We start from the raw sequence: 25,108 nt of genomic DNA on the forward strand, positions 1-25,108 counted from the left end.
AAAAGACAGGAGTGGCTGTGAAACGTCACGGTGCAAAGTTATAAAAATGGATAATATATAATATTTGAAACACTGAGTAAACAACAGATAAAGACACCTTCTTTTTTTGCCTGGTTATGGTTTCTGAATGACAAACTTCTCTTCACCTCTGCTTTACCTCAGCCCAACCAAAACAAACAGAAACAACATGTGACTGTTTCAAAGGTCAAAACCAAATATCTTTGTTATTTAAATATTATCGGTGCCTTACTAATCTTTTTATTCACAGGTAATCTGACACAGCTATCAGATGCTGCTTTAAAACCTGTAACAGGAGCCCAAAATGCTGCTTTAAGTGAGTCACTTGTTTTTTTCCTGTACGCAGGAGTGTGCAGACATCATTACTCATGCACACAGCCGATGATAAAACATGCCTTTCCTCTAGTGCCACCAAACAAGTTCAGTTTAAGGTATGTTTAAGTACAAGGTGTAATTGTCAATTGATTGCTACAGTAATAGTTAAATCCAGTTATTTTAATTTACATTTTTCCCTATTTTCCCTATTTTCATGCCCATCGATCTTCTAAGTGCTTACATTTAATGATTATGTTCATATTTGTGCACATATGTGATGAGTGTTCAGATCTTTACATAGGAAAGGCTGAACAACCATTCTTAACATGCTGTGCTGTGAAAAAGTTTCCCATTCCTCATTTCTGATTTCCTCCTGTTTTTTGTGCATATTTGTCACAATTACATGTTTCAGATCATCAGACAAATGTAATATTAAACAAAGGTACCCCGAGTAAACACAAAATGCAGCTGTCAAATGATGTTTTCATTTCTTAAGGGAAAAAAATGTATTTAAATCTGGCCCTGTGGGAAAATCTTGAATTTAATGGTGATTAACCAAAACTGAGTTCAGTCTCACTAAACACACTCAGGCCTGATTACTGTCAAACCTGCTTAAGTTAGAAATCACTTAAACAGAACCTGTCTGACCCACCGACCACAATTTAAAGAAACAAAGTCAGTGGCATCTATCACTCTGGAACAGGTTCATCATCATCATCATCAACTTTATTTATAAAGCACTTTAAAACAACCACAGCTGACACAAAGTGCTGTACATTGGAACTGTAAAATAAAATTACATGAGATATAAATAAAAAACAAATAAAAGAAGAGTGAAATCATTAATTAAATAACTACTGCATTAAAAAAGAAACTAAGTCTCACTGAGGTTAAAAGCCAAGGAATAAAAGTGGGTTTTAAGACGTGATTTAAAAGTGGACAGTGAAGGGGCCTCTCTAACATGCATGGGCAAATTATTCCATAATTTTGGAGCCACAATAGAGAAGGCCCTGTCCCCTCTGAGCTTCCTCCTGGATCTCGGTACCTCCAGGAGCAGCTGGTCAGCTGACCTGAGAGACCGACAGGGTATGTGGGGATGAAGAAGCTCAGAGAGGTAAGGCGGGGCAAGACTGTGTAGGCATTTAAAAACAAACATAAGAATTTTAAAATTAACTCTAAAAGACACAGGCAGCCAGTGCAGAGAGGCCAGCACAGGGGTTATATGCTCTCTTTTTCGAGTTCCTGTTAGGAGTCGTGCAGCCGCATTTTGAACCAGCTGCAGACGTGAGAGCAATGACTGACTGACCCCCACATAAAGTGAGTTACAGTAGTCCAGGCGGGAAGAAATAAAAGCATGGATCACTGTTTCAAGGTGCTGCCTCGAAAGAAAAGATTTTAGTCTTGCCAGTCGCCTTAAATGATAAAAACTGGACTTCACCACTGCTCTGATTTGGTTGTCCAATTTAAAATCACTGTCCAACTTAAAACCAAGGTCAGTAACAACAGATTTAAAATAGACTTCCAGGGATCCTAAAACAACAGAGGAGGACTCACAGGGACCACTGGGTCCAAACACCAACACTTCTGTTTTCTTTTTATTAAAATTTAAAAAGTTTCGAGCCAACCAAGCTTTAATGTCATCTAGACATGTCAAGAGAGGTTTTATGGAGATGGCATCCTTGCGTTTTAGTGTCAAATAAATTTGGCAGTCATCGGCATAACAGTGAAATGAGATCCCATGCCTTCTAAGGATAGAACCCAGAGGCAGTAGATACAGAGAAAAGAGCAGTGGCCCTAAAATTGAGCCCTGTGGGACACCACATGACAGAGGAGCAGAAGACGATTCGTAACCGAGAAGGCTGACAGAGAAAGTTCTATCTGACAAATAAGACCTAAACCAATTGAGTGCAGTGCCACCAATACCCACTACATCATGTAATCGAGAAATTAAAATATTGTGGTCTACTGTGTCAAAGGCAGCAGTTAGGTCAAGCAAGACAAGAACAACATGGTTACCAGAATCACATGCCAGAAGGATGTCATTAAAAACCCTTAGTAATGCAGATTCTGTGCTGTGAAGGGTTTTAAAACCTGACTGAAAAACCTCAAAGATTCCATTTTCATCTAGAAAATCTTTCAGTTGACTAAAAACAATTTTCTCTAAAACCTTGGAGACTAAAGGCAGCTTGGAAATAGGCCTATAGTTCGCTAAAACTGTGTGATCAAGGCCAGGTTTCTTAAGCAGTGGCTGTACTACTGCATGTTTGAAATTTGCAGGAACCACACCAGAAGACAGACTGCTGTTAATAATGTCAAGGACATACTGTTGTATACTAGGAAAAATTTCTTTAAAGAATTGTGGAGGGACAGGATCCCGTGGGGAACCTGTGGGCTTAATATGGCGAACCACCTCCTCTAAAGAGGAGAGCGTCACAAGCTCAAACTGAGTGAAAACAGCAGCGCAAGGGACAGAGACAGAGGGGTCAGAGTCAGGAGCTGTGATAAGAGCCCTGATGGTGACAACCTTTTCAATAAAAAAGTTCAGTTACAAAACCATTTCTAAGGTTTTGGGTCTCCAGTGAAACACAGTGAGAAACATTATCCACACATGGAGAAGACTTGGAACAGTGGTGAATCTTCCCAGCAGTGACCGACCTTCCAAAATTACTCAAGGAGGTCACATAAGAACAACATTGAAAGAACTGCAGGCCTCACTTGTGTCACACATTCAACAATAAGACAGAGACTGGACAAAAATGGGGGAGAGTTCAAGGAGAAAACCACTGCTGACTAAAAAGATTACAAAGGCTCGTCTCACATTTACCAAAAACATCTTGATGATTCTGGAACAATTGAGTTCTGTTACATCTGACATAAAACCAACAGCGTTTCAAACAAAGATCATCACAGCAACAGTCAAACATGGTGGTGGTAGTGTGATGGGGCTGCTTTGCTGCTTCAGGACGACTTGCTGTAACTGATGGAATAATGAATTCTGCTCTGAAGGAGGATGTCCGACCATCAGTTCAAGACATGAAGGTTTTTGGAGTGACCGAGTCAAACTCTGGACTTAAATCAGATTAAGATGCTTTGGTATGGTGTTAAAAAGGCCGTTCAGATGGAAAACCCTCCGATGTGAGTGAAGAGGACAGGGCCAAAATTCCTCTGCAGTGATGTCAAAGGTTTATTGACAGGGATCACAAACACTGGATTGCAGTTCTTGCTGCCAATGTGGCACAACCAGTTATTAGGTTTATGACACACTTACTTTTCCCACACAAGTAGGTTAGGCTTTTTTCCCCTTATTAATACAGTGGGGCAAAAAAGTATTTAGTCAGCCACCGATTGTGCAAGTTCCCCCACCTAAAATGATGACAGAGGTCAGTAATTTGCACCAGAGGTACACTTCAACTGTGAGAGACAGAATGTGAAAAAAAAAAATCCATGAATTCACATGGTAGGATTTGTAAAGAATTTATTCGTAAATCAGGGTGGAAAATAAGTATTTGGTCAATAACAAAAATACAACTCAATACTTTGTAACATAACCTTTGTTGGCAATAACAGAGGTCAAACGTTTACTATAGGTCTTTACCAGGTTTGCACACACAGTAGCTGGTATTTTGGCCCATTCCTCCATGCAGATCTTCTCGAGAGCAGTGATGTTTTGGGGCTGTCGCCGAGCAACACGGACTTTCAACTCCCGCCACAGATTTTCTATGGGGTTGAGGTCTGGAGACTGGCTAGGCCACTCCAGGACTTTCAAATGCTTCTTACGGAGCCACTCCTTTGTTGCCCGGGCGGTGTGTTTTGGATCATTGTCATGTTGGAAGACCCAGCCTCGTTTCATCTTCAAAGTTCTCACTGATGGAAGGAGGTTTTGGCTCAAAATCTCACGATACATGGCCCCATTCATTCTGTCCTTAACACGGATCAGTCGTCCTGTCCCCTTGGCAGAAAAACAGCCCCATAGCATGATGTTTCCACCCCCATGCTTCACAGTAGGTATGGTGTTCTTGGGATGCAACTCAGTATTCTTCTTCCTCCAAACACGACGAGTTGAGTTTATACCAAAAAGTTCTACTTTGGTTTCATCTGACCACATGACATTCTCCCAATCCTCTGCTGTATCATCCATGTGCTCTCTGGCAAACTTCAGACGGGCCTGGACATGCACTGGCTTCAGCAGCGGAACACGTCTGGCACTGCAGGATTTGATTCCCTGCCGTTGTAGTGTGTTACTGATGGTGACCTTTGTTACTTTGGTCCCAGCTCTCTGCAGGTCATTCACCAGGTCCCCCCGTGTGGTTCTGGGATCTTTGCTCACCGTTCTCATGATCATTTTGACCCCACGGGATGAGATCTTGCGTGGAGCCCCAGATCGAGGGAGATTATCAGTGGTCTTGTATGTCTTCCATTTTCTGATGATTGCTCCCACAGTTGATTTTTTCACACCAAGCTGCTTGCCTATTGTAGATTCACTCTTCCCAGTCTGGTGCAGGTCTACAATACTTTTCCTGGTGTCCTTCGAAAGCTCTTTGGTCTTGGCCATGGCAGAGTTTGGAGTCTGACTGTTTGAGGCTGTGGACAGGTGTCTTTTATACAGATGATGAGTTCAAACAGGTGCCATTCATACAGGTAACGAGTGGGGGACAGAAAAGCTTCTTACAGAAGACGTTACAGGTCTGTGAGAGCCAGAGATTTTCCTTGTTTGAGGTGACCAAATACTTATTTTCCACCCTAATTTACGAATAAATTCTTTACAAATCCTACCATGTGGATTCATGGATTTTTTTTTCACATTCTGTCTCTCACAGTTGAAGTGTACCTCTGGTGCAAATTACTGACCTCTGTCATCATTGTAGGTGGGGGAACTTGCACAATCGGTGGCTGACTAAATACTTTTTTGCCCCACTGTAAATGAAATGATCATTTAAAAACTGCATTTTTCATTTATTCTGGTTATCTTTGTCTGATATTAAAATTTGAGAGAGGCATTAAGGAGGCCATCTGCAAATAGCAAACATGAAGTGTGGGCTGTACATGAGGCTACCGCAGGCACATCTTCACATGCTTACTTCTTACATCGGCCTCCACAGAAACACCAGCAGTGTCTCAGTCCTTTTACTCGGGAGAGCAGAAAATCAGTCACTATTTACGCACTGCTGTATCGAAAACAAGCAGGAGGAACATTAGCACTGTGTCATGAGAAGATAGTCCAGTTTTTATCAAATTCACCCTTTATTCTGGCATAAATAAAATAGCTTCACTCTAAAATGAGATGTGCATCACATGTAAAAATAACATCTGGACAGCAACAGTTTGTAATAGAAGAATATTTTCCTCAACAGATCGTAACTCTTTTTACCATTTTGGATTCAAACATGTTCTTTCTAGTCTTATTAGACAACAAAAAACTATGTCATGAAAATTTTTTTTAATTAAACAACTTGCCTTCTTTCTTTTTTTTAAGAAATGATTTTCACTGGGTAATCCAAGTTGAAATGTTTGCTGAGCAGTTATGTGTTTCTTTACATACATTTCCAGACAAAGCTTTACAATAAATTACTACGAAATATTACCTTAAAAACATAAAACATACGTGACCCAGTCACTTTCAGCAAGTTAAATAAAAAGAACATTAGAGGGGACTGGAAACACTGCAGGGTGAGCAAAGTAACAGCGTAATTTGGTTTTATGAGCTTTGGTTTTACGAGGTGCAAAAGAAACGCAGCTTTCATACGGGGAATGAGGAAAATATCATAATTCACGTGTGGTAGCGGTTCTATGTATTAAACTTCACAAGGGTCTAGATAAAGGCTCAGTTTCATAGCTTAGAAAGGCTTCACACAGCGAGCAGCACTATCAGCATTTAACACTCAGTGTAGAAATATGTATGTATTAAAACTCACCCTTACTGTGATATTACTTGATAAATATATTGACCTTGGCTAATAGGTGTTTAAATAGTGTGATAAAATCATAGAGTTGGTTCACTTTGTGCTGGTTTGCTTTACTCCACAAAACAGACAGGGGGCGCAGCTCTTCCACAAAAAGCTGTACTTTGAGTTCCTTGCATAGACTGTATATAAAAGTTGGAACAGGAAGCCGTCACTGCAGTACCTTAAACTTGCATTTTTAAAAAAAATAAAGGCCACCAGGGGGCGATACCTTTAGTTTAAAAAGACTTCCAGTTGTATAGGGGGCTAATAGTAAAGAGATCTTTGTGACCAAAGTAAACACTTACTTAATTATTCAGTTACTGTTTTCAAGTCTTTTTGAATGAAACGTGACACACATGGCAACCAATCAGATCAATCACCAAAGACCTATTCACATGAAGCCGCAAAGTTTTCTGTGCAGCTTGATAAAAATATTCCACAATATCAGTATTTCACTCTGGGTCACAAAGCCTGTCTATTAAGAGGACAGTCTACTGACACCAATGACAATCAGAAGAAGACATGCTTGCGGTCACCATTTTGTGGGCCACTGGGGCTCCTATTTTAATATAAAGAAGTGTGGGCTTAATATAAAGACAGAAAAAAAGGGAGGGCTGGGGAAAAACTGAAATCATACAAATTCATGTTAAATTCTGCAACCATGTCTCTGTAACTTGGGCCCAGTTATTGATTGCACTCCTCTTCCTCTCTGTAGTCACATGAGTTTAGTGTGAGCATACCATTGGCTAACAACTTGTCAATCATGAGTCATTAGCCAATGGGTGTACAGTGTCTTTGATTTCTCTGTCAAGTCCAACCCTCTGTCAACACGTCTGCTTTTGAAGCACAAAGACTATGGGCTCAAAATGTGGTCATAAATATTTTGTACTTGTAAATCAGGATTTGTATGTGTAAAAAGAATTTGCGTGTGTAAAAAAGATTTGTTTGTGTAAAAAAGATGTGTGTGTGTAAAAAAGATTTGTGTGTGGACTTAGCCAAAAAAAACCTGCAAGTTACAACTACGAATTTTGACCCTATTTTTCTTCCTTTCATCTGATTGGTGAATGTCATGTCAATCACAAATGTAACAATCCAATCAGAGAACAGATGGGTTTGGCTGTCAGAGGGGCGCTTTTTTGAACTGCAGGTCTTTGAAGGGAATAAATGCCCTTTAACATGCCAACCCAGCGTTTTCCTTCATCACCACGAAGGAAAACAGTCTGTGGTCGTCCGAGTTCGGTGATTTTTGTGTCACAGGACTACGTGTTTAATACAGGGACTTCCACAGCCTTTTCAACAGCGCTGCGGACGCAGGGGGGGCAGTGTTTTGGAAATGACAGTCTTCATTACAAAGCTTTCTTCGTTATGAATTAGCATACATGTTTTTATTGAACATTTGAAGAACTAGCAAAAAAACCCCACAAACTCTTGTAGTTCACATAAAGTCAGAGATAAAAACAACAAGGAGCAGGTGCATCTAGTACAGGTAGAACTGCTGCAAAAACCCACAGAGCCCAGCAGCCAGCAACAAATTCTGGATCCTTTGCTTTTAGTTAGCAATTAGCATTAGCAGCACATCCTGTGTCTGATGTGAAAGGACTTTTATGCTGCGCACTGTGACTCACAGCAATGGTCCCGGGTCAGCCCTGACGTTGTGTTAAACTAATCCTAAAGTAATAATGTTATTTCTAACCACTGATATACCACAACTTTATCCTTTCAACAGCTGCTGAAAGTAAGGGGACCTAGCTGCTATCAGATATTTATATAGAGATTACCCTTCAAGGACCTGCAGTTCAAAAAAGCGCCCCTCTGACAGCCAAACCCATCTGTTCTCTGATTGGATTGTTTAATTTGTGATTGACATGACATTGACCAATCAGCTTAAAGGAAGAAAACTAGGGTCAAAATTCGTAGTTGTAACTTGCAGGGGTTTTTTGGGCTAAGTCCACGCACAAATCTTTTTTACACATACAAATCTTTTTTACACATACAAATCTTTTTTACACATACAAATCTTTTTTACACATACAAATCTTTTTTACACATACAAATCTTTTTTACGCATACAAATCTTTTTTACACATACAAATCTTTTTTACAAGTACAAAACCGATTTACAAGTACAAAATATTTATGACCACATTTTGAGCCCATAAAAGACACCAAAAAATCTCAAGCTAAGGCTTCATAAGCGAAATTCGCTAACCAAATGGTGACGTTGTGGTCCCCCATCTTTTATATACAGTCTATGGTTTCTGGTTTCATCTGTATTTGTCAGCCTCTGCTTGGGTAACGAGTAATGTTCTGACACTCTGAGCCCATTTTGCCAAAAGGGGAGTTCTGATACAGCACCTGCACGCAATAATGGTTTTATCTATTACTGACTTTAATTAAGTCTGTTAAGCAGCAAAATAATGTGAGAAATAGACCAAAGCAGAGAGGTATCTTGCCGCCCTGTATGTCCAAGACAAACATGCCTGGCATGATTCCACTAATCAAATGACAACACATTTGTGTTCTTGTCGAATCCTTCTGAGTAAAAACTGACCATCAAAAACACCCCACAGTTTTAAAGTGGACCTGTTATATGTGCTCTATGTTTATGTTCATACTACGTATGGCCATCCCTGTGGCCCAAAAGATCCAAACACTCGGTTTTGGACAGTTTTTTTCTAGTCTTTGCTTTAAATTATGTCGTGGAGAAGTCCCACCCACTGTTTACGAGGGGCAACCAGTCAGACATATAGAAGGTAAAACAGCTGTTGTCGTGCTGCACCAGGGCCCAGAAAAAAGGAACAATTTTAACCTGTGAGTCATGTGAAGCTACTCTATTAGAGTCCAAGAATCACAATTTGAGCTGGAAATGAGCAGTGGTGGTCCACTCTAAGCTGTTTAAGGTGTAACTGACTAATCCTGGTGTCTGATTTGGTTTCTGAGGCTCCTCAGTTTGGTTTTAACAAACAACAGCAACTCCACCAGCATCAAATCTAGGCTGAGGTCATAAACTCACACGCAATTCAAAGATGTTCATATAAAACTGCTACATGGTTCATCCTCTTGTCTGATTCAGAGCAATGGCCTCTGCTCTAGTGGCAGACTGTCCATCAGGCACTTCAGCTGCTCCTCGCCCAGCTTGATCTTATCTTCCAGCTTGCGTTGCTCGATGATGAGCGCAGACTTCATCTTCACGAAGTGCCTGTAGTCGTCCAGGCTCTCCATGTCCAGGTGGGCCTCCATGATGCTGGACACCAGTCGTTCCCGACGGTCCAGGTTCTCCTTCAGCTCCTTGGCGTCTTCGTGCTGCCGCATCAGCAGCTTTCGCTTCTCAGTCAGGGTTTGCTGATGGAGGACAGATATGAGTTATTAATCTAGAACATCATCTATGGATCATGTAACCACATTAAACCTGCTTAGTGCAGCAAAAACAGTAAAACAGAAAACTTCTTAGGAAGCAGTTACGTATTCACACAATCCAGCATTCATTAAGCTAGATTATTCTTCATTTAGAGTCCTAGAGGTAAATTGGTGGAGACAAACACAGTTAAAGCCAGCTCCTGAGGGAACTATGTGCCATATCTGCTGCACTGTAGATTCGTTACCTGAATTTAATTCCAGTTATGATTTAAGCTGCCAACAACAATAATGTCATATGATTATTCTTTTGCATTTGTTTTTTACTGCAGAGAGCTCATTTCATAACAGCAGAGAGGTACAGTACTGTGCAATTTCTTTACATTTGTTAGAAAAATAGGAAATATATGCAGTGATTTATTGAAACATGCAAACATACATGTAAATACAGCAGATAAGGCAAAAACAGAGTCTTTGTGCAATACTAAGAGCTTGAAAGTCAATATTTGGTGTGACCACCTTTATTCTTCAGCACAGTCTACTTTCTTGTCATTTCTTTAAGTAGTCTTAAGTAATCTTCAGGAATAGTTCTCCAGGCTTCTTGAAGGATTCAAAGCTTAGGATGTTTCTGCCTTTTGTTCTGTTTTTTTTTTGTTTTTGTTTTAGTTTTTTTTTTTTTTTACGTCAGGTCAGGTACAAGGACTAAAGTAAAGGACTAAGTAAAAATGAATGAAGCCAATATCCAGAATGACCTTCAGAAAGCCTGCTAAACCCTTCAGAGAAAGTCTGGATCCATGGAAACAAAATGTAAAGAAATGTGGGTTGGCTCAAGACTTTTGCACAGTACTGTGAACTAAAATGTTCATACATTATTAAGGTACACATAGATACATTATTAAACTACACGTTTGGCATCCATGGACAAATACAGTGTTTTGTATGTTAAGTGAATTCAAATAGCATTTTTTATGAACATAAACAGAAGGTAAAGATTGTTTTACTGTACTGTTGTTATTGCAGCTGCTGTTCTGTCACTGGGCTTCAGGAGGGATGATTAAATAGATTAGCTCAAAGCTTTTCATCTTTTTCAGACGTGTTCATATTTGTAAACTACAAACAATAAATGTGCTGTGAAATACACATAAACAAAACTATAAAATTAAGAGCTAAACAAAGTCCTAAAACTTAGTGTAAACTTCCATAAAGCTGAGGGAAGCAGTCGATTTGGTGGACAGTGTCTGGGGTTACCTTCTCTTCTGGTGGTGCTTCATCCTCCAGGCTGTTGAGGGCGTTCTCCACCCGGGCAAGCCGGCCCGACAGTGACAGCAGCAGGCTCACCACCTTGTCCAGGTCTCCCACGAACATGCGGAACTTGTCGAGCTGGTTGGGCTGACAGACGCGCTGCACGATGGCCTCCACCTCACGGCCCAGAGCCTCATTGTCCTCCACATCCTCCTGCAGGCTCTGCCTTGCCTCCCGGAGCACCTCCAGCTTTTTCGCAAGGCTGGAGATCAGCTCTTGCTGAAGTTGATGAAGTAGACACATAAAAACAATCCATTTACTACTTTAGGATGGCAGAATGGCATGCATAATAAAACATAAAGTGGGCATATTTTACCTTTTTATTGACCAGATCAACATCCAGCTCATCCTCTGAGTCTTGCTCCTCCAGCTGCTCCTGCATGTCCTTCATCTTGATGAGGAGCTCAGCTTTAGGAGCGGACGTGTTATAGTAGGAGGAGCTGGGGACTAGTGAGGCGGCTGCTGACACAGACACTTCCTCCTCCTCCCTTCTGAAATGCACAAGGACAAACACAAACACTCTGACACAACTTTTACTGACACTGCACGTCTGCACCCAAAATCTTCGAAGTCCTCAACTGGAACTCTTCTGGTCATGACACCAAAATATAAAAACATTCGGTATGTTCAAGCGATCATCAGTTCAAACAATTGAACTTAAGAAAAGTTATTTAGATATGTCACAACTTTGTAAAAGTGTGGATAAAGACACAAGCTGTCATCCTCAGATGAGAGGAAATCGGTTAGGATATTCAGGAACAACCCAGAAACCACCAAGGCTCAATCCTACCATGAACTGGAAACTGATGAAACACCAGCATTACTGTCCACAATACAGCCAGTTTTACATCGTCATGGATTGAGATTCAAGATTCAAGAGGGTGCTGACCAGGAAATCTGACAAATTAACACCTTTAAGCTCGAATGAAATCTTCCCAACCCAAATGTCTTCTAGAGAAATGTTTTGTAGTCAAACAAGACAAAGTTTGAGCTGTTTGTCCACAAATACAAAAGGTATGTTTGGAGGAATAAAGCTGAGGCTTTCAAACCTAAGAGCACTGTACCAGCTGTCAAGCATGGTGGTGGTAGCATCATGCTCTGGTGCTGTGTTGGTGCTGTGTTGGTGCCAGTGGTGCGTTGCACAGAGTGGATGGAATAATGAAGGAGGAGGAGGACTACCTCCACATTCTTCGACTTTATCTCAGATCAACAGCTAGATGGTTGAAACTTGGACACAGTTGTTTCAACAGGACAATGATCCCAAACACATCAAAACTGGTTTTGGATGGATAAAGTAGGCTAACATTAAGCTACTGGAACAGCCTTCACAAAGCCCCGACCCCAAACCAATTTCTGGACTACATTTAAAAGCTTGATCTGTGCTGGAAATAAACCAATTTAAATTAACTCTACAAATTCTGACAAGAAGAGTGATCGAATATCAGCCAGAATTATACCAGAACCTTACTGATGGCTACCTAAAGCATTTGATCCAGGGACAACTTGTTAAGGGATATTTTACCAAAAATGATTGGAAGTGTAGGTTTATGTTTGAGCTTTAATGTATTTTTTGTTGAGTTGTTGTTTTTAAAGTCATTAAAGATATATGCTGTACAATGATTCCATCCCTGAAAGGAACAGTTCAAAGAAATCCTTTAAAGCACCAAATTACCATGACATTCACACCCATGATGAGTGGATAGAAACTCCTGACCATAACTGCATTTTATTAGTATAGGAAAGGCCTTTTGCCACAAATAGCTTTAAAAAGTAGCCAGCAACAGTCTAGACAAATATGTTTTTGTTTACTAAATGTGATTTTGTACAACATCCTTCAATAATGTTGGCTGACTCTGTTATTTGTTTTAAGTGAATGCTAAAAACTCATTTTTATAGGTTAGTGTTTTCTTAATCTGTTCTCCTTCATTTGTTGTTATAGTTTGAAACATGCATGTACTGTATAGGGCTGTTCGATATAACGATATATATCGGATGACGATATAAAAACGTCTATCGTTTCATTTTATGCTATCGTTTGTTTCGTGGTGTCGCAAAATAAGCTGTTTACGGCAATATTTTTTCGTTTTGATGGTTTGATTCGTTTGATTAGTGGCTATGTTAATTTCTTAAACTTCTCTCTTTTTCTTATATTTAATATAACCACACTACTGACGGACAAGCGTCTGTCTTTATGCTTTGTGGTTACAGCATCGCGTGTCCGCTTGTTTATGTTCCACATAAACCTTTCACAATAAAGCCCAAGATCCTGTTTAGACTTTTCAAAATAAACTGAATCACTTGAAAGATTATGCAGAGTATTTACGGATGAGAAGCAAAAAAGAGCCGCCAGGTGTTAAAAAATAAACCTTAGACTCAAACGTTAGAACAGACTTTTCCCCGCAGCACGCCGTGTAATAAATACTCACAAAGAAAACAGCGGCCGTTACAACTTGTGTCTAAAAATGTATAGTTTCATGCATCGGTTAAAACACTCGACTGCAGGTACACGACGCGCAGCTGGAAACACTTCACGAAAGTCGAGCTGCCCGAGATTCACAGAATTTACAGAAAATGTTACATTTTTGTGATTTATATCGTTATCGGGATGATAGAATTCTTATATCGGGGTATGAGATTTTGGCCATATCGCACAGCCCTATGCATGTATGTATGCATGTGTCTGTATGTTTTAACATGTACACTTATCTACAATGTCCAGCTTTTATTTTAACTGTGAAGCTCTTTGTAACTCTGTTTTGAAGAGTGCTGTAATAATAAAGTTATTATTATTATGATTTCGAGGAAAGTGGAGAAATCGAAATTGCAACACTTGTCCAACAGAGGGCAGGCTAGTCTGGCAAATGGAAAATCAGCCTTGCAGTGGCCGCTTCATTCTCCAGCAGTTCACTTTTATACCTGGACTCTACTAGGGTAGCTTTGCATGATTACAGTTAGGAATAATTGTAATTTATCTCAAAGTTGGACTCAGATTATCCTCTGTCTGAAACACACTGTTTAATCTCCTCAATAAGCTTGTTGAAACAGCTGTTATCTTGTGTGTAAAATCAGCCTTTCTAGATCCACTTACTGTTACTCCAATCACAAAATGCACATTTTGAATAGAAAGGTTTCATTTTAAATGTTTCCTGCTGCAGTGTCCCACCTGTCTGTGCTCCTGGGGGACGATGTGAGCAGTCTGGATCCAGTTGAGGCCTTCCTGCGCTGCTGGGCCCCCTCCAGGATCTCCTCCTCTGGTGGGAAGAGCCCCTCCATCAGGTCCATGGTGGTCTTCCTGCCACTCTGGTCCAGTATGTCCACCAGAGACTTGTCTTTACCCATAATGTCCCTCACCAGCTCCTCTCTCTTGGCGTCCTCCTCTGAATGTTGGGGCCCAGGTGAACTGGTCTCGGGGGCTGACTCCTGTGCCGCCTGGCGGTTGTAGGTGCTGAACCGAGATGAGGACAAGCGCTCCGCGGCGCCCAGGGAAGGGATGCGTGGTGGCAGCTCGGACAGGCTGCAGGACCCGCTGTTCTGAGGCAGGTAGGCTCGACCCTCGCGTCCTGTGCTGGTCTCAGCGTGAATGATCCTCACGGGGACTTTCCTCACCTGACCGCTAACGTCCATCACTGCGGGGCGCTTTGATTCGCTATCTGACCTGAAAAAGAATCACAATAGGATCAACGCTGGAAAATGTACGTCTCCTCATCCTTTTTTAAATTTTTAGTTTGATAATGTTTTAAGCACTAAATCACCCACATCATTCACCCACCAGTCTTAATATTAACATTAGAATACCTGTAATCATTAAAATTGACTGTCACGACCTTTATTTAGAGATTCTTGTGTGACAGTGTGGTATGTAGTTTTCTTTATCGTTCCTGTCACTTATACTTCATCCCTTTGCTCTGTTCCTCCTCTTGAACCTGTGCCCAAGTGGCCAGTAACCAAATTTACATGCACAGATCAGGTCAGTCTGGAGGGGCCTTAAAACTGCATGTTTTCTAACAGCCAGCAGGTGGCGACTCCTCTGGTTGCAAAAAGTACTCTGGTTGTATCGCAGTCTGTGTGCCTCTGATGTCACCAAACACTTTACTGGAGACTTTTTGGGCTCAGTTCCTGGTTTCAGGTAATATAGACACAGAGTTTATTTTGTAAACCATTATTACTGTTGTGATAAAATAGAGCATGCTCAGTCGTTAGCTGGTGACAGTCAAATGGTCAAGCGCTGAGCTCAAGGCCTGTACAGACAAAAGGGTTTGGGTGGCTACTTCCATCTTTCACATACAGTCCTTGTATCTGTTTCCCCTGTGTGCCCCCCACCCCCGATTACTGGATCCTTTATTACGCTTCTTTATATTTAGCTTTCCAGGCATTTTACTACCAAATTCGAAATTGTTTACTGACTCTACCTTTTTGTTTGGTTTCCTCTCTGGCACCTTTAAATTAGTTTGACTTTCATTCTCAAAGACTAAAAAGAAATCTGATGTTACAAATCTTCCATGTGAGAAGACATGGCTCCAGGGTAGACTGAAACAATATTTCAGGCCAGAAATTTGATTCCATCCCAGGCCTCAGAGACTGATTTCCTGGTGGCCTGGTGGTGGTTTTGGTCTGCAGTGAATGCTCGACTATAGCAAACACGAGCGAGCTGACAGACCTCTGAGAAACCATACATCGAGTATGATTGTCAAACAGTGGTGAAGGAGACCAAACGAAATCTCCTGTGGAAAGAAGCACAGCAGCCATCTACGAGCAGGACTGGGATGAGGAAGAAAAAGGTGGTGCCTGGTGTTTCTTCTTTTTCCACCTCCTTTGATCAGCTTAAATGTGTCTGATCTGCGAGATTACTTTTAAGTATTTCAAAATAAAGTTCACAGAGGCGGAGATACAAACTTAAAACACCAGGTGAGGCGAACAAACCAAAAGACAGAGCCCGTAAACAAAACAGAAAGTCATACACGAGGTGGTCAACCATCAAGAAACTAACACAACAACAACACACACAGAAGTTCAAGTCTGAAGGTACAGCACTGTGCAAACCTCAATATTTGGTGTGACCACCTTTATTCTTCAGCACAGTCTGAACTCATTTCTTTAAGTTGTCTTCAGGAATAGTTCTCCAGGCTTCCTGAAGGTTCCAGGCCTTTGCTTGATTTTTTCCTGTTTCTTACAGACACGACTTTCAGATACTGTTCATCTGCTGTAGATAGTTTTTAGGCCTGACGCTTCTTAATTTTGTCCTCCATTTGTCCAGTTTCCTCATTTTGTTCAAGGACTCACTGCACATCATGCTGAGACATGCCAATTTTGTGCTAATATTTCTTTGGGAATCAAATAAAATACTATTTTAAATCTGTCAAACTGTCTTATGTTTAAAATTTTTCATAAATTGAATAAAGAAATTATTTTTAGGTCCGCTTTAAATAGCTTGACCAATATAACTCTGAAAATGGTCAGGTACAAGAACCAGACTGAAAATGAGTGAAAAAAACAGCCAATTACTTTCAGAAAGCCTTGAGAACTATTACTCAAAACCACTTTAAAAAAATAACAGGAAAGTCTGGCTGTTTGGAAGCAAAATATAAAGAAATGAGGGGGCGCAGTGCTTTATAACAAGAAAGTGTGAGTCTGTTTATGAGTCTGTTGTGGTCAGTGCCGTCCTCTATGCTGCTGCATGTTGTGGCAGCAGGTTGAGGGTCGCAGATGCAAGGCCAGTAATGTTGTGGGGATGGAGCTCGGTTCCCTTAAGATGGTGTTGGAGAGGCGGATGTTGTCCAAGATAAGGACAATACCTCTCAACCCCTCCATGACATGCTGGCCAGTCACATGCTCACGCTCAGTACAAGACTGAGATTACCCATAATTCACCACTGAACGACACAGGATCTCTTTAATATTCTGGATATTTATAACTGAGCTACTTGTATATATATTAGAGCTATTTCTTATATTTTGTAAACTTTGTAATATATTTATTTATTTAATTTAGTTCAGTCTGTTAATGTTGTTGTCTTGGAGCAACTGTAGCCACATAATTTTCTTTAAGGATTAATAAAGTATTCTGATTCAGATTGATCGCCTGCAAAGCTAAAAACAAATTACAAAGACAATCTGGAAATATCTATTCAGACGAAGACCAGCTGTAAAAGCAAAATGGCAAAAGGTTTGATCTGCTGAATAATACGCATAATAATTGTTTTTTTCCCACTATTTTCAGGTTCCTGTTTCAAAAGTGCATCCTCAGTCCTACAATTATTATGGGACATGTAGTTCAATAATTACAGCTCTCAGAGCAGTTTCTGGTATTAATCCTAAGACTGGTCTTTAACAGCATCATTTAAAGAGAACAAATGATGTGGGGGACACAGCCCTTAAACCATTATGAGGGTAATAAACAAAGGTACAGGTAACTACATCATGACACAATTTGCAACAACATGATGACATTTGTCATTACAAGGTAAATTTTCTAGATAAGATGGATGACAACAAATAATATTAAACTTCAACTGATTAAAAGAAGCTGAAACATGAGGGAGAGATTTATATAAAGCGAGTTTCTAACTGGAGGAAGAATCGCTCAGCTGAACTTGAGTGGAAATCAAAGGTCAGAGCTTTCATGTGGCATTGAGAAAATTACAGCCTCCGGTCTGATTCTGTGAGCACTTTTTTGCATCCACAGCTGCTGGCAGAGCGGCTACGTCACCGCTTCGGTCGTTATTTATCTTTTGTTTGTGCGCTGTTGTCGTGTTTTCAATCTCACGTTCCCTCCTGGACTTGTTTACCTAAAGCTGCTCCTCAAAGCCTCTTCCTCTGGGAACAGGGAAGGAGGAACTTTACGTAACAAGGAGGCAGAGAGGTTAAGCTGCTTACCTGAGCAGTGAGTCATTCTGCACAGACGCGGCGGGCGGTCTGTCGGTCAGCCTCAGTGGCGCAAAATGTGGCGAGGGGGACCGTGCTCCATCGGGCACGGGAAGAGGCAGAGGGGCCGTGCAGGAGGTGGAGGAGGAGAGAGGGGATGAGGAAGGAGAAGGTGAAGCCGGCTGTTCCTTCACTTCATGTCCTTGAGCTGCTTTGCTCTCGTCTGCACAGGACATCTCTCTGAGGCGAGGGGAGCTGGCCGAGGCGGGGCCAGCAGAGGAGACCTGATCAGCAGTGGCAGTGGAGGTGGCAGCATGGTGCTGGGTGTCAGAGGCAGCGCTGGACAAAGGCTGGACTCCAGCCGGGTCTGCCTGGGCGCCAGCGAGGAATTCCTGGGAGGAGGATGTGGTTTCTAGGCCTAAATGGGGCCTGGGTGGCGGCAGGAGGCTCTGGGTTTGTGGCGGCTGGGCTGGGTGCTTGGAACCAGGGCTGGGGCTGAGGCTGCGAGGGCCGGAGGACAGTGTGGTGTGGGCGGGAATGGCAGCGGGATTTGTCCTTTGGTCAGGGAACCCTGGGGAGGGGCCCTCGACCAGCTGTGGGCTGTTGTCAGGCTCATAACTCCGACTCTCCGACTTCACTCTAGGGGTCAAAATAAAGACAAACCTCATCATAAGCACCTGAGGAATATCAAACATCACATGGCTTAAAAATACATCAATTCATTTCATCTCCAACACGATGATTCAGACATTTTCAGTTCACATCTCTCAGGAATGTTAAAATATGTGCTGCCTCCTTTTGGTCAGTTCTGGGAAGAAACTGGGCATCAATATGAGGTTTATCAGGATGATTGAACCACATGTCTGAGCAAAAAAACAACTCTGCAACAATATTAAAAAAAAATAGAGTTAATACAGTTTATTCTCCTATTTTTAGTTGGACAGATAGATAAATGCCTAAAACAGCTCATTTTCTAAATTAATAATCATGAAGGTCTCCCCCCTGTCTTGTTATGAGCAGACACCTCTCCCACATGGTGATATGAGCCTTGAAAGTTTAACCAAAACACACCTTCTGAAGTTTTCTCCACTGAATTATGAGAAAACAAGTAAAAAAGGGGAACAAACGCTTCACAGACATTAAACTGCTGCAGTTGTGCTGATGAAACTATATATGGAGCTATGGAAAAAACAGATTTTATCTTTAGATTGTGACACTTGGAGTGGGTGTAAAATTGCCTTCACAATTTCATATGGATTTCTCCTGTACTTATGAAAGTATGCAGGAAAACATCATGTCAATTTTGTATGTAAAGGGCTGATCACTGGGAAAGTATTCACAATATTTCTTAATTAAATATTCTAAAGTTCTCAGCTGGTTAAACAATTCATCAGATCTTATATGGAGCAACTTGTGCAAAATTCATCCCTCTTGGGTGAGGTGTTTCTGGCATATCTGACTGGGACGAGACCCTGGGGCAGGTTTACATCAGGTTACATGGATACAAAGTTCAGAAGAACCTGTTCACCTGGTGCATTTGAGTAATATTACTGATGACTTTGAGGTTCACAGGTGTGGTTTGAGTGAGTCTATTACAGTTCACGACACCCGAACCACGAGTGTGAAAACCAAACACAGAGCTTGGATTACAAGGGAGCTAGTCCACAGTTAGGGGCAGGGAATAATTACAATAACCACTGAAATGTTTCCAGGGCTCCAGCACCAAATCTTAAAGCTTTTATAGGACTCGGACCCTCCAAAACCTGTTCTTCCCATCTTTCACGTATCAAAAACCAGCATCCTGCAGCTCATCACTGAGCTTAAAAAGAGCTCTGATGCATATGCTGTTAGATTGCAGTGCATGCTTTTTATTTTTGCAGATATATTTTCAGGGATTGACAGTTTTAAGGAACATTATTCACATAAAAGGCTAAAATATCTAAACATGTTTAGAAGAATATGGTATTATTAGATATCTAACACGTTAATTTTAAAAATGTAGGATGTTTTGTTGCTTTTTCCATTTAATATACACAGTTCGATGGGATAAATAAAAGAGTAAATGTGGAAAAATCCAATACAACAAAAGAAAAAAGTGCATATTGTAACACTAGAAAGAAAGAATTTGAGCATCACTTTGGCTTACACCTCTGAGTCAATATTACGCTGAAAGATGAGTTTGAATTTCCCTTTTTTCTTAAAGGTGTTTATATCCCACCTTGCATACCAGGCAGCACATCAACAAAAGGAGTGAATGCGGAGGATTACTGATCATGTATGCAGCAGATAAGTGTTCTTTGTCAGCAGCAGCTTACGGATAAACTGATACCCTCTCCACCCACTGTAAATCCACAGTAGCTTCAGACACGTTTTGTAAATAAGGGTGTAGTTGACGACTGGAGTCTGAGGAGAATCTATTCACCCAAACCTGAGCTTCAATAGCAAAAGATAAAGTTAAAAAAAAAGGTTCTAGTTTGACTGAAAGTGATCACTTCAGCTCAGGAAGCCTGAGAGGAGAAACTGAGAGCAGTTCTTTCTGCACTGAAATGTCACAGACTGGATAAATTCCACATTTATATGAAACTAAACAGATATTTCTTCCTGTCAAATGTCCCACTGCAAAGTAATGAGTATTCCTCTAAACACATTATAGGAGTTGGTGAACATAGAAGAAATGTTTAGAAAAGTCTGCAGCCACCCCTTATTCATTTGCATTTGGATTTAAATAAGCCAGGCTTTTTGTAATTTTTAAAAGTGGTCTTCTTGTGGTCTGAAGGTCAGTCAAAGTTTTTCTTTGGACATTGGCTTTCAAGAAGCCATTCTCAAAGAAACGAAACAGGGAGAAAAAGCTGAGGTATGCACAATTGCTCAAGAACTGCACTGAAAATCAGTCGGAGTGATGAATCCAAATTGGACATGTTTTGGTCCAAATGTCGTCAGTGTGACACAACAGTGTCTACTCACTATTGTTGGAGAACTTGGCAAAATTGATGAATTATGAACACAGAAAAGTATCATCAGATTTTGATCCACCATGCAATACCATCTGGAAAACATCTGATTAACAACAGCTTTATTTTCAAGCATGTGAATGATCCCAAACACACTGCTAATGCAGTAAAAGCATACGTGGATAGAAAAACACACAGTGGAACACTATCAGTCATGGATCGGCCTCCCCAGAGCCCGGACCTCAGCATTACTGAAGCAGTGTGGGATCATGTTGACAGAGAACAGAACAAAAGGCAGAAACATCCAAAGAAGAGCTTTGAATGTCCTTCAAGAAGCCTGGAGAACTATTCCTGAAGACGACTTAAAGACATGAAAATAATATTTTGTTTTGGCTTAATATACTGCAGTTCACACATGCTTCACTAAATTGCTGTACATAGCTTCCATTTTTCTAGCAAAATATAAAGAAATGAGAGGTGTCTCAAGACCTGCACAGTACTCTAACTGTAGACGCAGTGAATGATTCGTGAATCAAAACCCAGTGCTGTTTTTTGTATATTAGTGGTACATTAGTATATTAATCTGTAAATTAGTAGTCCAATCAAAAGTTAATCTTACCTGGTAGCTAAACTGCCCTTTTGGGCCTGAGTGTCTCTCCAAGAAGAAGGAATTTTCTGCAATAAGAAGGTGAAGTTTAGTGTGCCATTCATTGAAAACATCAGCATCAGTTTGCTCATTTAAATACTTAGTACACTTTAGGGTATTTGTTGTGCATATTTTTACTTCTCAAGAGTAGTGTCATAAAGGCTTCTTATAACTGTGACTCCATTTTTCCCTTATCTTAAATAGGACTTTTTAGTTGCCCAAACCTAACCAACAACCAAATATGCTTTACAACTTAAGGTTATCTTCCAACCTACTTTTATACTTTTTTGTTGTTTGGTGGTCTAGAATATAAAAACCATCCTAATCTTGTTCACCTGTGTATAGAAGTCTGCAGAAGGCGAAGATCTGGATCTCTCATGGATGCAGATGGCCTTCTCTTCTGCACCTGCATCTAAGATATTCTCCGCTGAGTGATACCGCCCTTGCGTCTTGCCTTCCGATGACTTCTTCTGCTTGTTCCATGTGGCCTGATACTCAGCAAATGTTCCGAGCCTCTGCTGCTCTAGTAAGACTTCGTTATGTCCAGGGTTGAGGTGGTTGGGGTCTGTGGATGGAGGAGGCTCAACAGACCCTATAGAAGGTGCTCTCTCTTGGGGTTTGCCCGACTCATCCAGGTCTGTGTTCGAGTTTGCACTCTGACTTGACTTCAGTACAGGCCTGGAAAAGGCTGGTTTCGCCTCAAAGAACTTCCTCCGCTCACCAAATGTGCCTGCTTGGGATTCTCCTTCCACTCCCACTTTGTCTATTTTGTCAGGCTCTGAAAACGAGTGCGTCCTCTTTGCCAGTTGACATCGCTTACGTCCTCTAGTGCGCCCATTTGAGGTTTTAAGCACAGAGGCCTCTGGTCCCTGGGGTTCTAGGTCTCGTCTCTGGAAGGAAGTGGCCTGGAGGACCCTGGCCTGCGCCTCTTTCAGGTGGTCCTTGTAAGTATTTGAATAGGAAGCAGCAGAAGATGCAGAAGCTTCCATAGATCTCCATTCCTCTGCATCCTCATCCTCTGCATCACAAGTCAGAGTTGCAGCACTGCGGCTCTTTTGCAGCTGGGCTCGCTTCTGCTGGATCTCTTTCCGAAGGGTGGTGGCATAACGGTCACTGCGGCGATTTGCTTTTCCACTGCTAGCAGCCATGGTGTCACTGGTGTCCTGGGTGGACAAGACAGTTGTGGTTGTTGCTGCCAGAGTCTTGTTTTCCAGAGTCAGGGAGTGGAGGAGTGGAGTTTTCAGGGCGGTTATTCGTTGGTCTTCTTGAGGGACCCATGGGTCTTGATGTCTTGGAAGATTAGCCTTGTGATCTTTGACTTGATGTACTGGAAACTGTATTTTCATGTCATTAGTGTGACCTTCACCTCTCTTTGCAGTATCCTCTGGACTACGTCTTTGAACAGAAATTTCAGAGGTCTGGTGGTTGTAGTGAAGTCCATTCCCAAAGTGGGAATGGGTATGGCATTCCTTATTTTCAATATAAGGTATTTGGGACTGAGGCAGTGAGTACTTTGCCTTAGTGTTAGTCTTCAGAGAACTTGGGTACCCTGTTTCATTGCTGTTCACCCAGTGGTGTTTCTCTGTTTCTGTCATCCGGCTTTCAGTTTTGCCCTGCCTAGCCTTGTACTGCGCAGTCTTACTTGCAAGACCGTAGTATCTCTTATGCCCTCCACTCTCCAGGTTTGGGTTTGTAGCAGTGCTTACCATGGATGCTGCAGAGTGCGGCATCTGCCTGCGGCTGAAAGCATTTGTGGGCAGATCCTGGAGGCTGCGGTAGTAGCTTCCTACACTTTGAGTCTTGGTGGGAGGAGCCTTTCCAGTCTGCAGGAAGTAGAAGGGACTTTCATCACTGAACTGCCTCTGGTGGGCAGGTGGTTGGGTGTAATGAAACTGTCTGACATCACTGCTGGACAAAGAGAAGTGTTTGTTGGGGTTGAGCTGGTTGTGGTTGTAATCAGCCGGCATGTTTGGATGGAGGAAGTCTTTGGCAGGTATTGGGTTGAAGCTACGTCTGGTTTCTGAGGATTTCTCCTGATGGGATCTGATGCCATTGTGGTGGTTACTTTCTGGCAGTTTTTCAAATGATGTGCCGTGGCTTTTTGCTGGACCTTCAGAGTATGGAAACACCTTTGTAGCTGCAAAACTGTCACTACGCAGGGGAGGAGGTGGCGGAGGAGGAGACTGAGACTTTTTCCTGTCTGGTACCTGCCACACTGGGCCTACGTTGGGTCTCCCTGCAATGGAAACACGAGATGCTGGCTGCTCCTTCCAGCCTCCGTTCCCCAGTGTTGGCTGCAGATATCTGGGCCGCTCATTCTGCTGAGGTCCTTCATTGTGAACACCCTTGAAGAAAATGCTTTCAGTGCTTGTTCCCTTTCTACCAGATGCATTAAGGTCATGAACAGGGGGGCTGGAGCCACTTGAGAAGCAGCTAAACCCAGAGTCCCTCTTGCCTGGTCCCAGTCCACAGATTGGCTCAGCACTGCTGGTGTATTTATTTGGGGAAAGACGACCTGCTGGGTAGGGATGTGAGGGACGCTCAAGTTTCTCCATGTTTTTCACTGAACTGATCTGACTGGTTTGCTGATGCTGAATGTTCTGATCTCCTTGAGTGGACGACTCTTTGGGCCTGGAGGGGATGATAAGAAAAAAATATTGTGATCTGTCTACTAAAGACAAGGTAAACCACCAAAAAAGCTCACCTTGCTTCATGCTTTGGCTGCCAGACTGGGGCTTGGGTAGCCTCTCTCTCAGGAGGCTCCTCCTCTGTCAGCTTCGAGGCATACCAGGAATGAGGACGTGAGCCTGGGTCATTCTTCCTGCAAAGCAGAAGCACAGCAAACAATTTCTCAATACTCTTTCTCAAATTCTTTCATAGAAGACAAGAGTTCACTGAGTTCTACAGGTTAACATTTCTTCATGGGCTTTGCAGGCCACCATCATCCAAATCCTTCCCCCTGATACCACTGTGTATTCAATCGTTTCAGGACAATAGAGTATTTTAAACAGTGTAAATAGTCTTATTACTCCAATCCACAGAAATGCAAGGAAAAACAAACAAAACAACCCATGATCATTAGATAAAATGTATGGCACCATTACACAAATATTTACAAAGAACTGGTAAGAATTATATAGCTACACTGTCCAAAAACACTAAAATTAATAACTGTAGTTGTAGCAGACTTGTGACCTGGCAGCGTTTGCTCTGCACCCACGTTTTAATCATTTTTTTGAATGAGTTCCTCTTTCAGTGACACTTTTTGACAGCTAAAATCGTCAGCAGAATCTAATCTCACAGCACCATATATGATTTAGCGGTCGGATGCCTGATAGCGAGTAGTGGGATGTTATTCAATGATGGCTGGCAACCAGTTTTGTTGGTTGTAGTTGCACTCTCTGGAAGTACTAGCATTTTACATCTTAACAGGCGATAGCAAAACCAGGGGAAAATATATATTTCTAGAGAAAATATACTTACATATTGTTTAATATTTGCTATAACTTAACACTGAAGTGACCAAGCTATTGTGTTGACTATAATGACTGAGTGGGGTCTTAATATTTTAATAGCTCTGTTGTCTTTCTCATATCTCTATGAGAGATATTCAAAAATGTAATGTTATTAACTATACTTTTAAATGAAAACTGGCAGCTTGCACATCTGGAAAGCCACCAGCAGTGCTAAAAGGTATCTACAAGTTTTAGAGCAACATA

General features: G+C 41.6%; 1 protein-coding gene across 6 annotated transcripts in view; it reads right to left on the reverse strand.

The window, feature by feature from the left end:
• Positions 1-5,555: 5,555 nt before the first annotated feature.
• The window catches only part of LOC113016327 (protein Shroom2-like), a 32,509-nt gene continuing 12,956 nt past the window's right edge, over positions 5,556-25,108 (reverse strand). For all 6 annotated transcript variants that reach the window (XM_026159079.2, XM_080297711.1, XM_080297710.1 and 3 more), the window contains 8 exons: positions 24,094-24,210; positions 21,725-24,020; positions 21,363-21,418; positions 17,805-18,431; positions 14,095-14,586; positions 11,248-11,422; positions 10,878-11,150; positions 5,556-9,617 (listed from right to left, as the gene is read on the reverse strand). In XM_026159079.2, the coding sequence (XP_026014864.2) occupies positions 9,345-9,617; positions 10,878-11,150; positions 11,248-11,422; positions 14,095-14,586; positions 17,805-18,431; positions 21,363-21,418; positions 21,725-24,020; positions 24,094-24,210 (4,309 nt within the window). In that variant the 3' untranslated portion in view covers positions 5,556-9,344. The remainder of the gene's footprint in view (positions 9,618-10,877; positions 11,151-11,247; positions 11,423-14,094; positions 14,587-17,804; positions 18,432-21,362; positions 21,419-21,724; positions 24,021-24,093; positions 24,211-25,108) is intronic.

Source organism: Astatotilapia calliptera, chromosome 23 (genome assembly GCF_964374335.1).
Source record: "Astatotilapia calliptera chromosome 23, fAstCal68.1, whole genome shotgun sequence".
In the NCBI taxonomy this organism is placed as follows: domain Eukaryota; kingdom Metazoa; phylum Chordata; class Actinopteri; order Cichliformes; family Cichlidae; genus Astatotilapia; species Astatotilapia calliptera.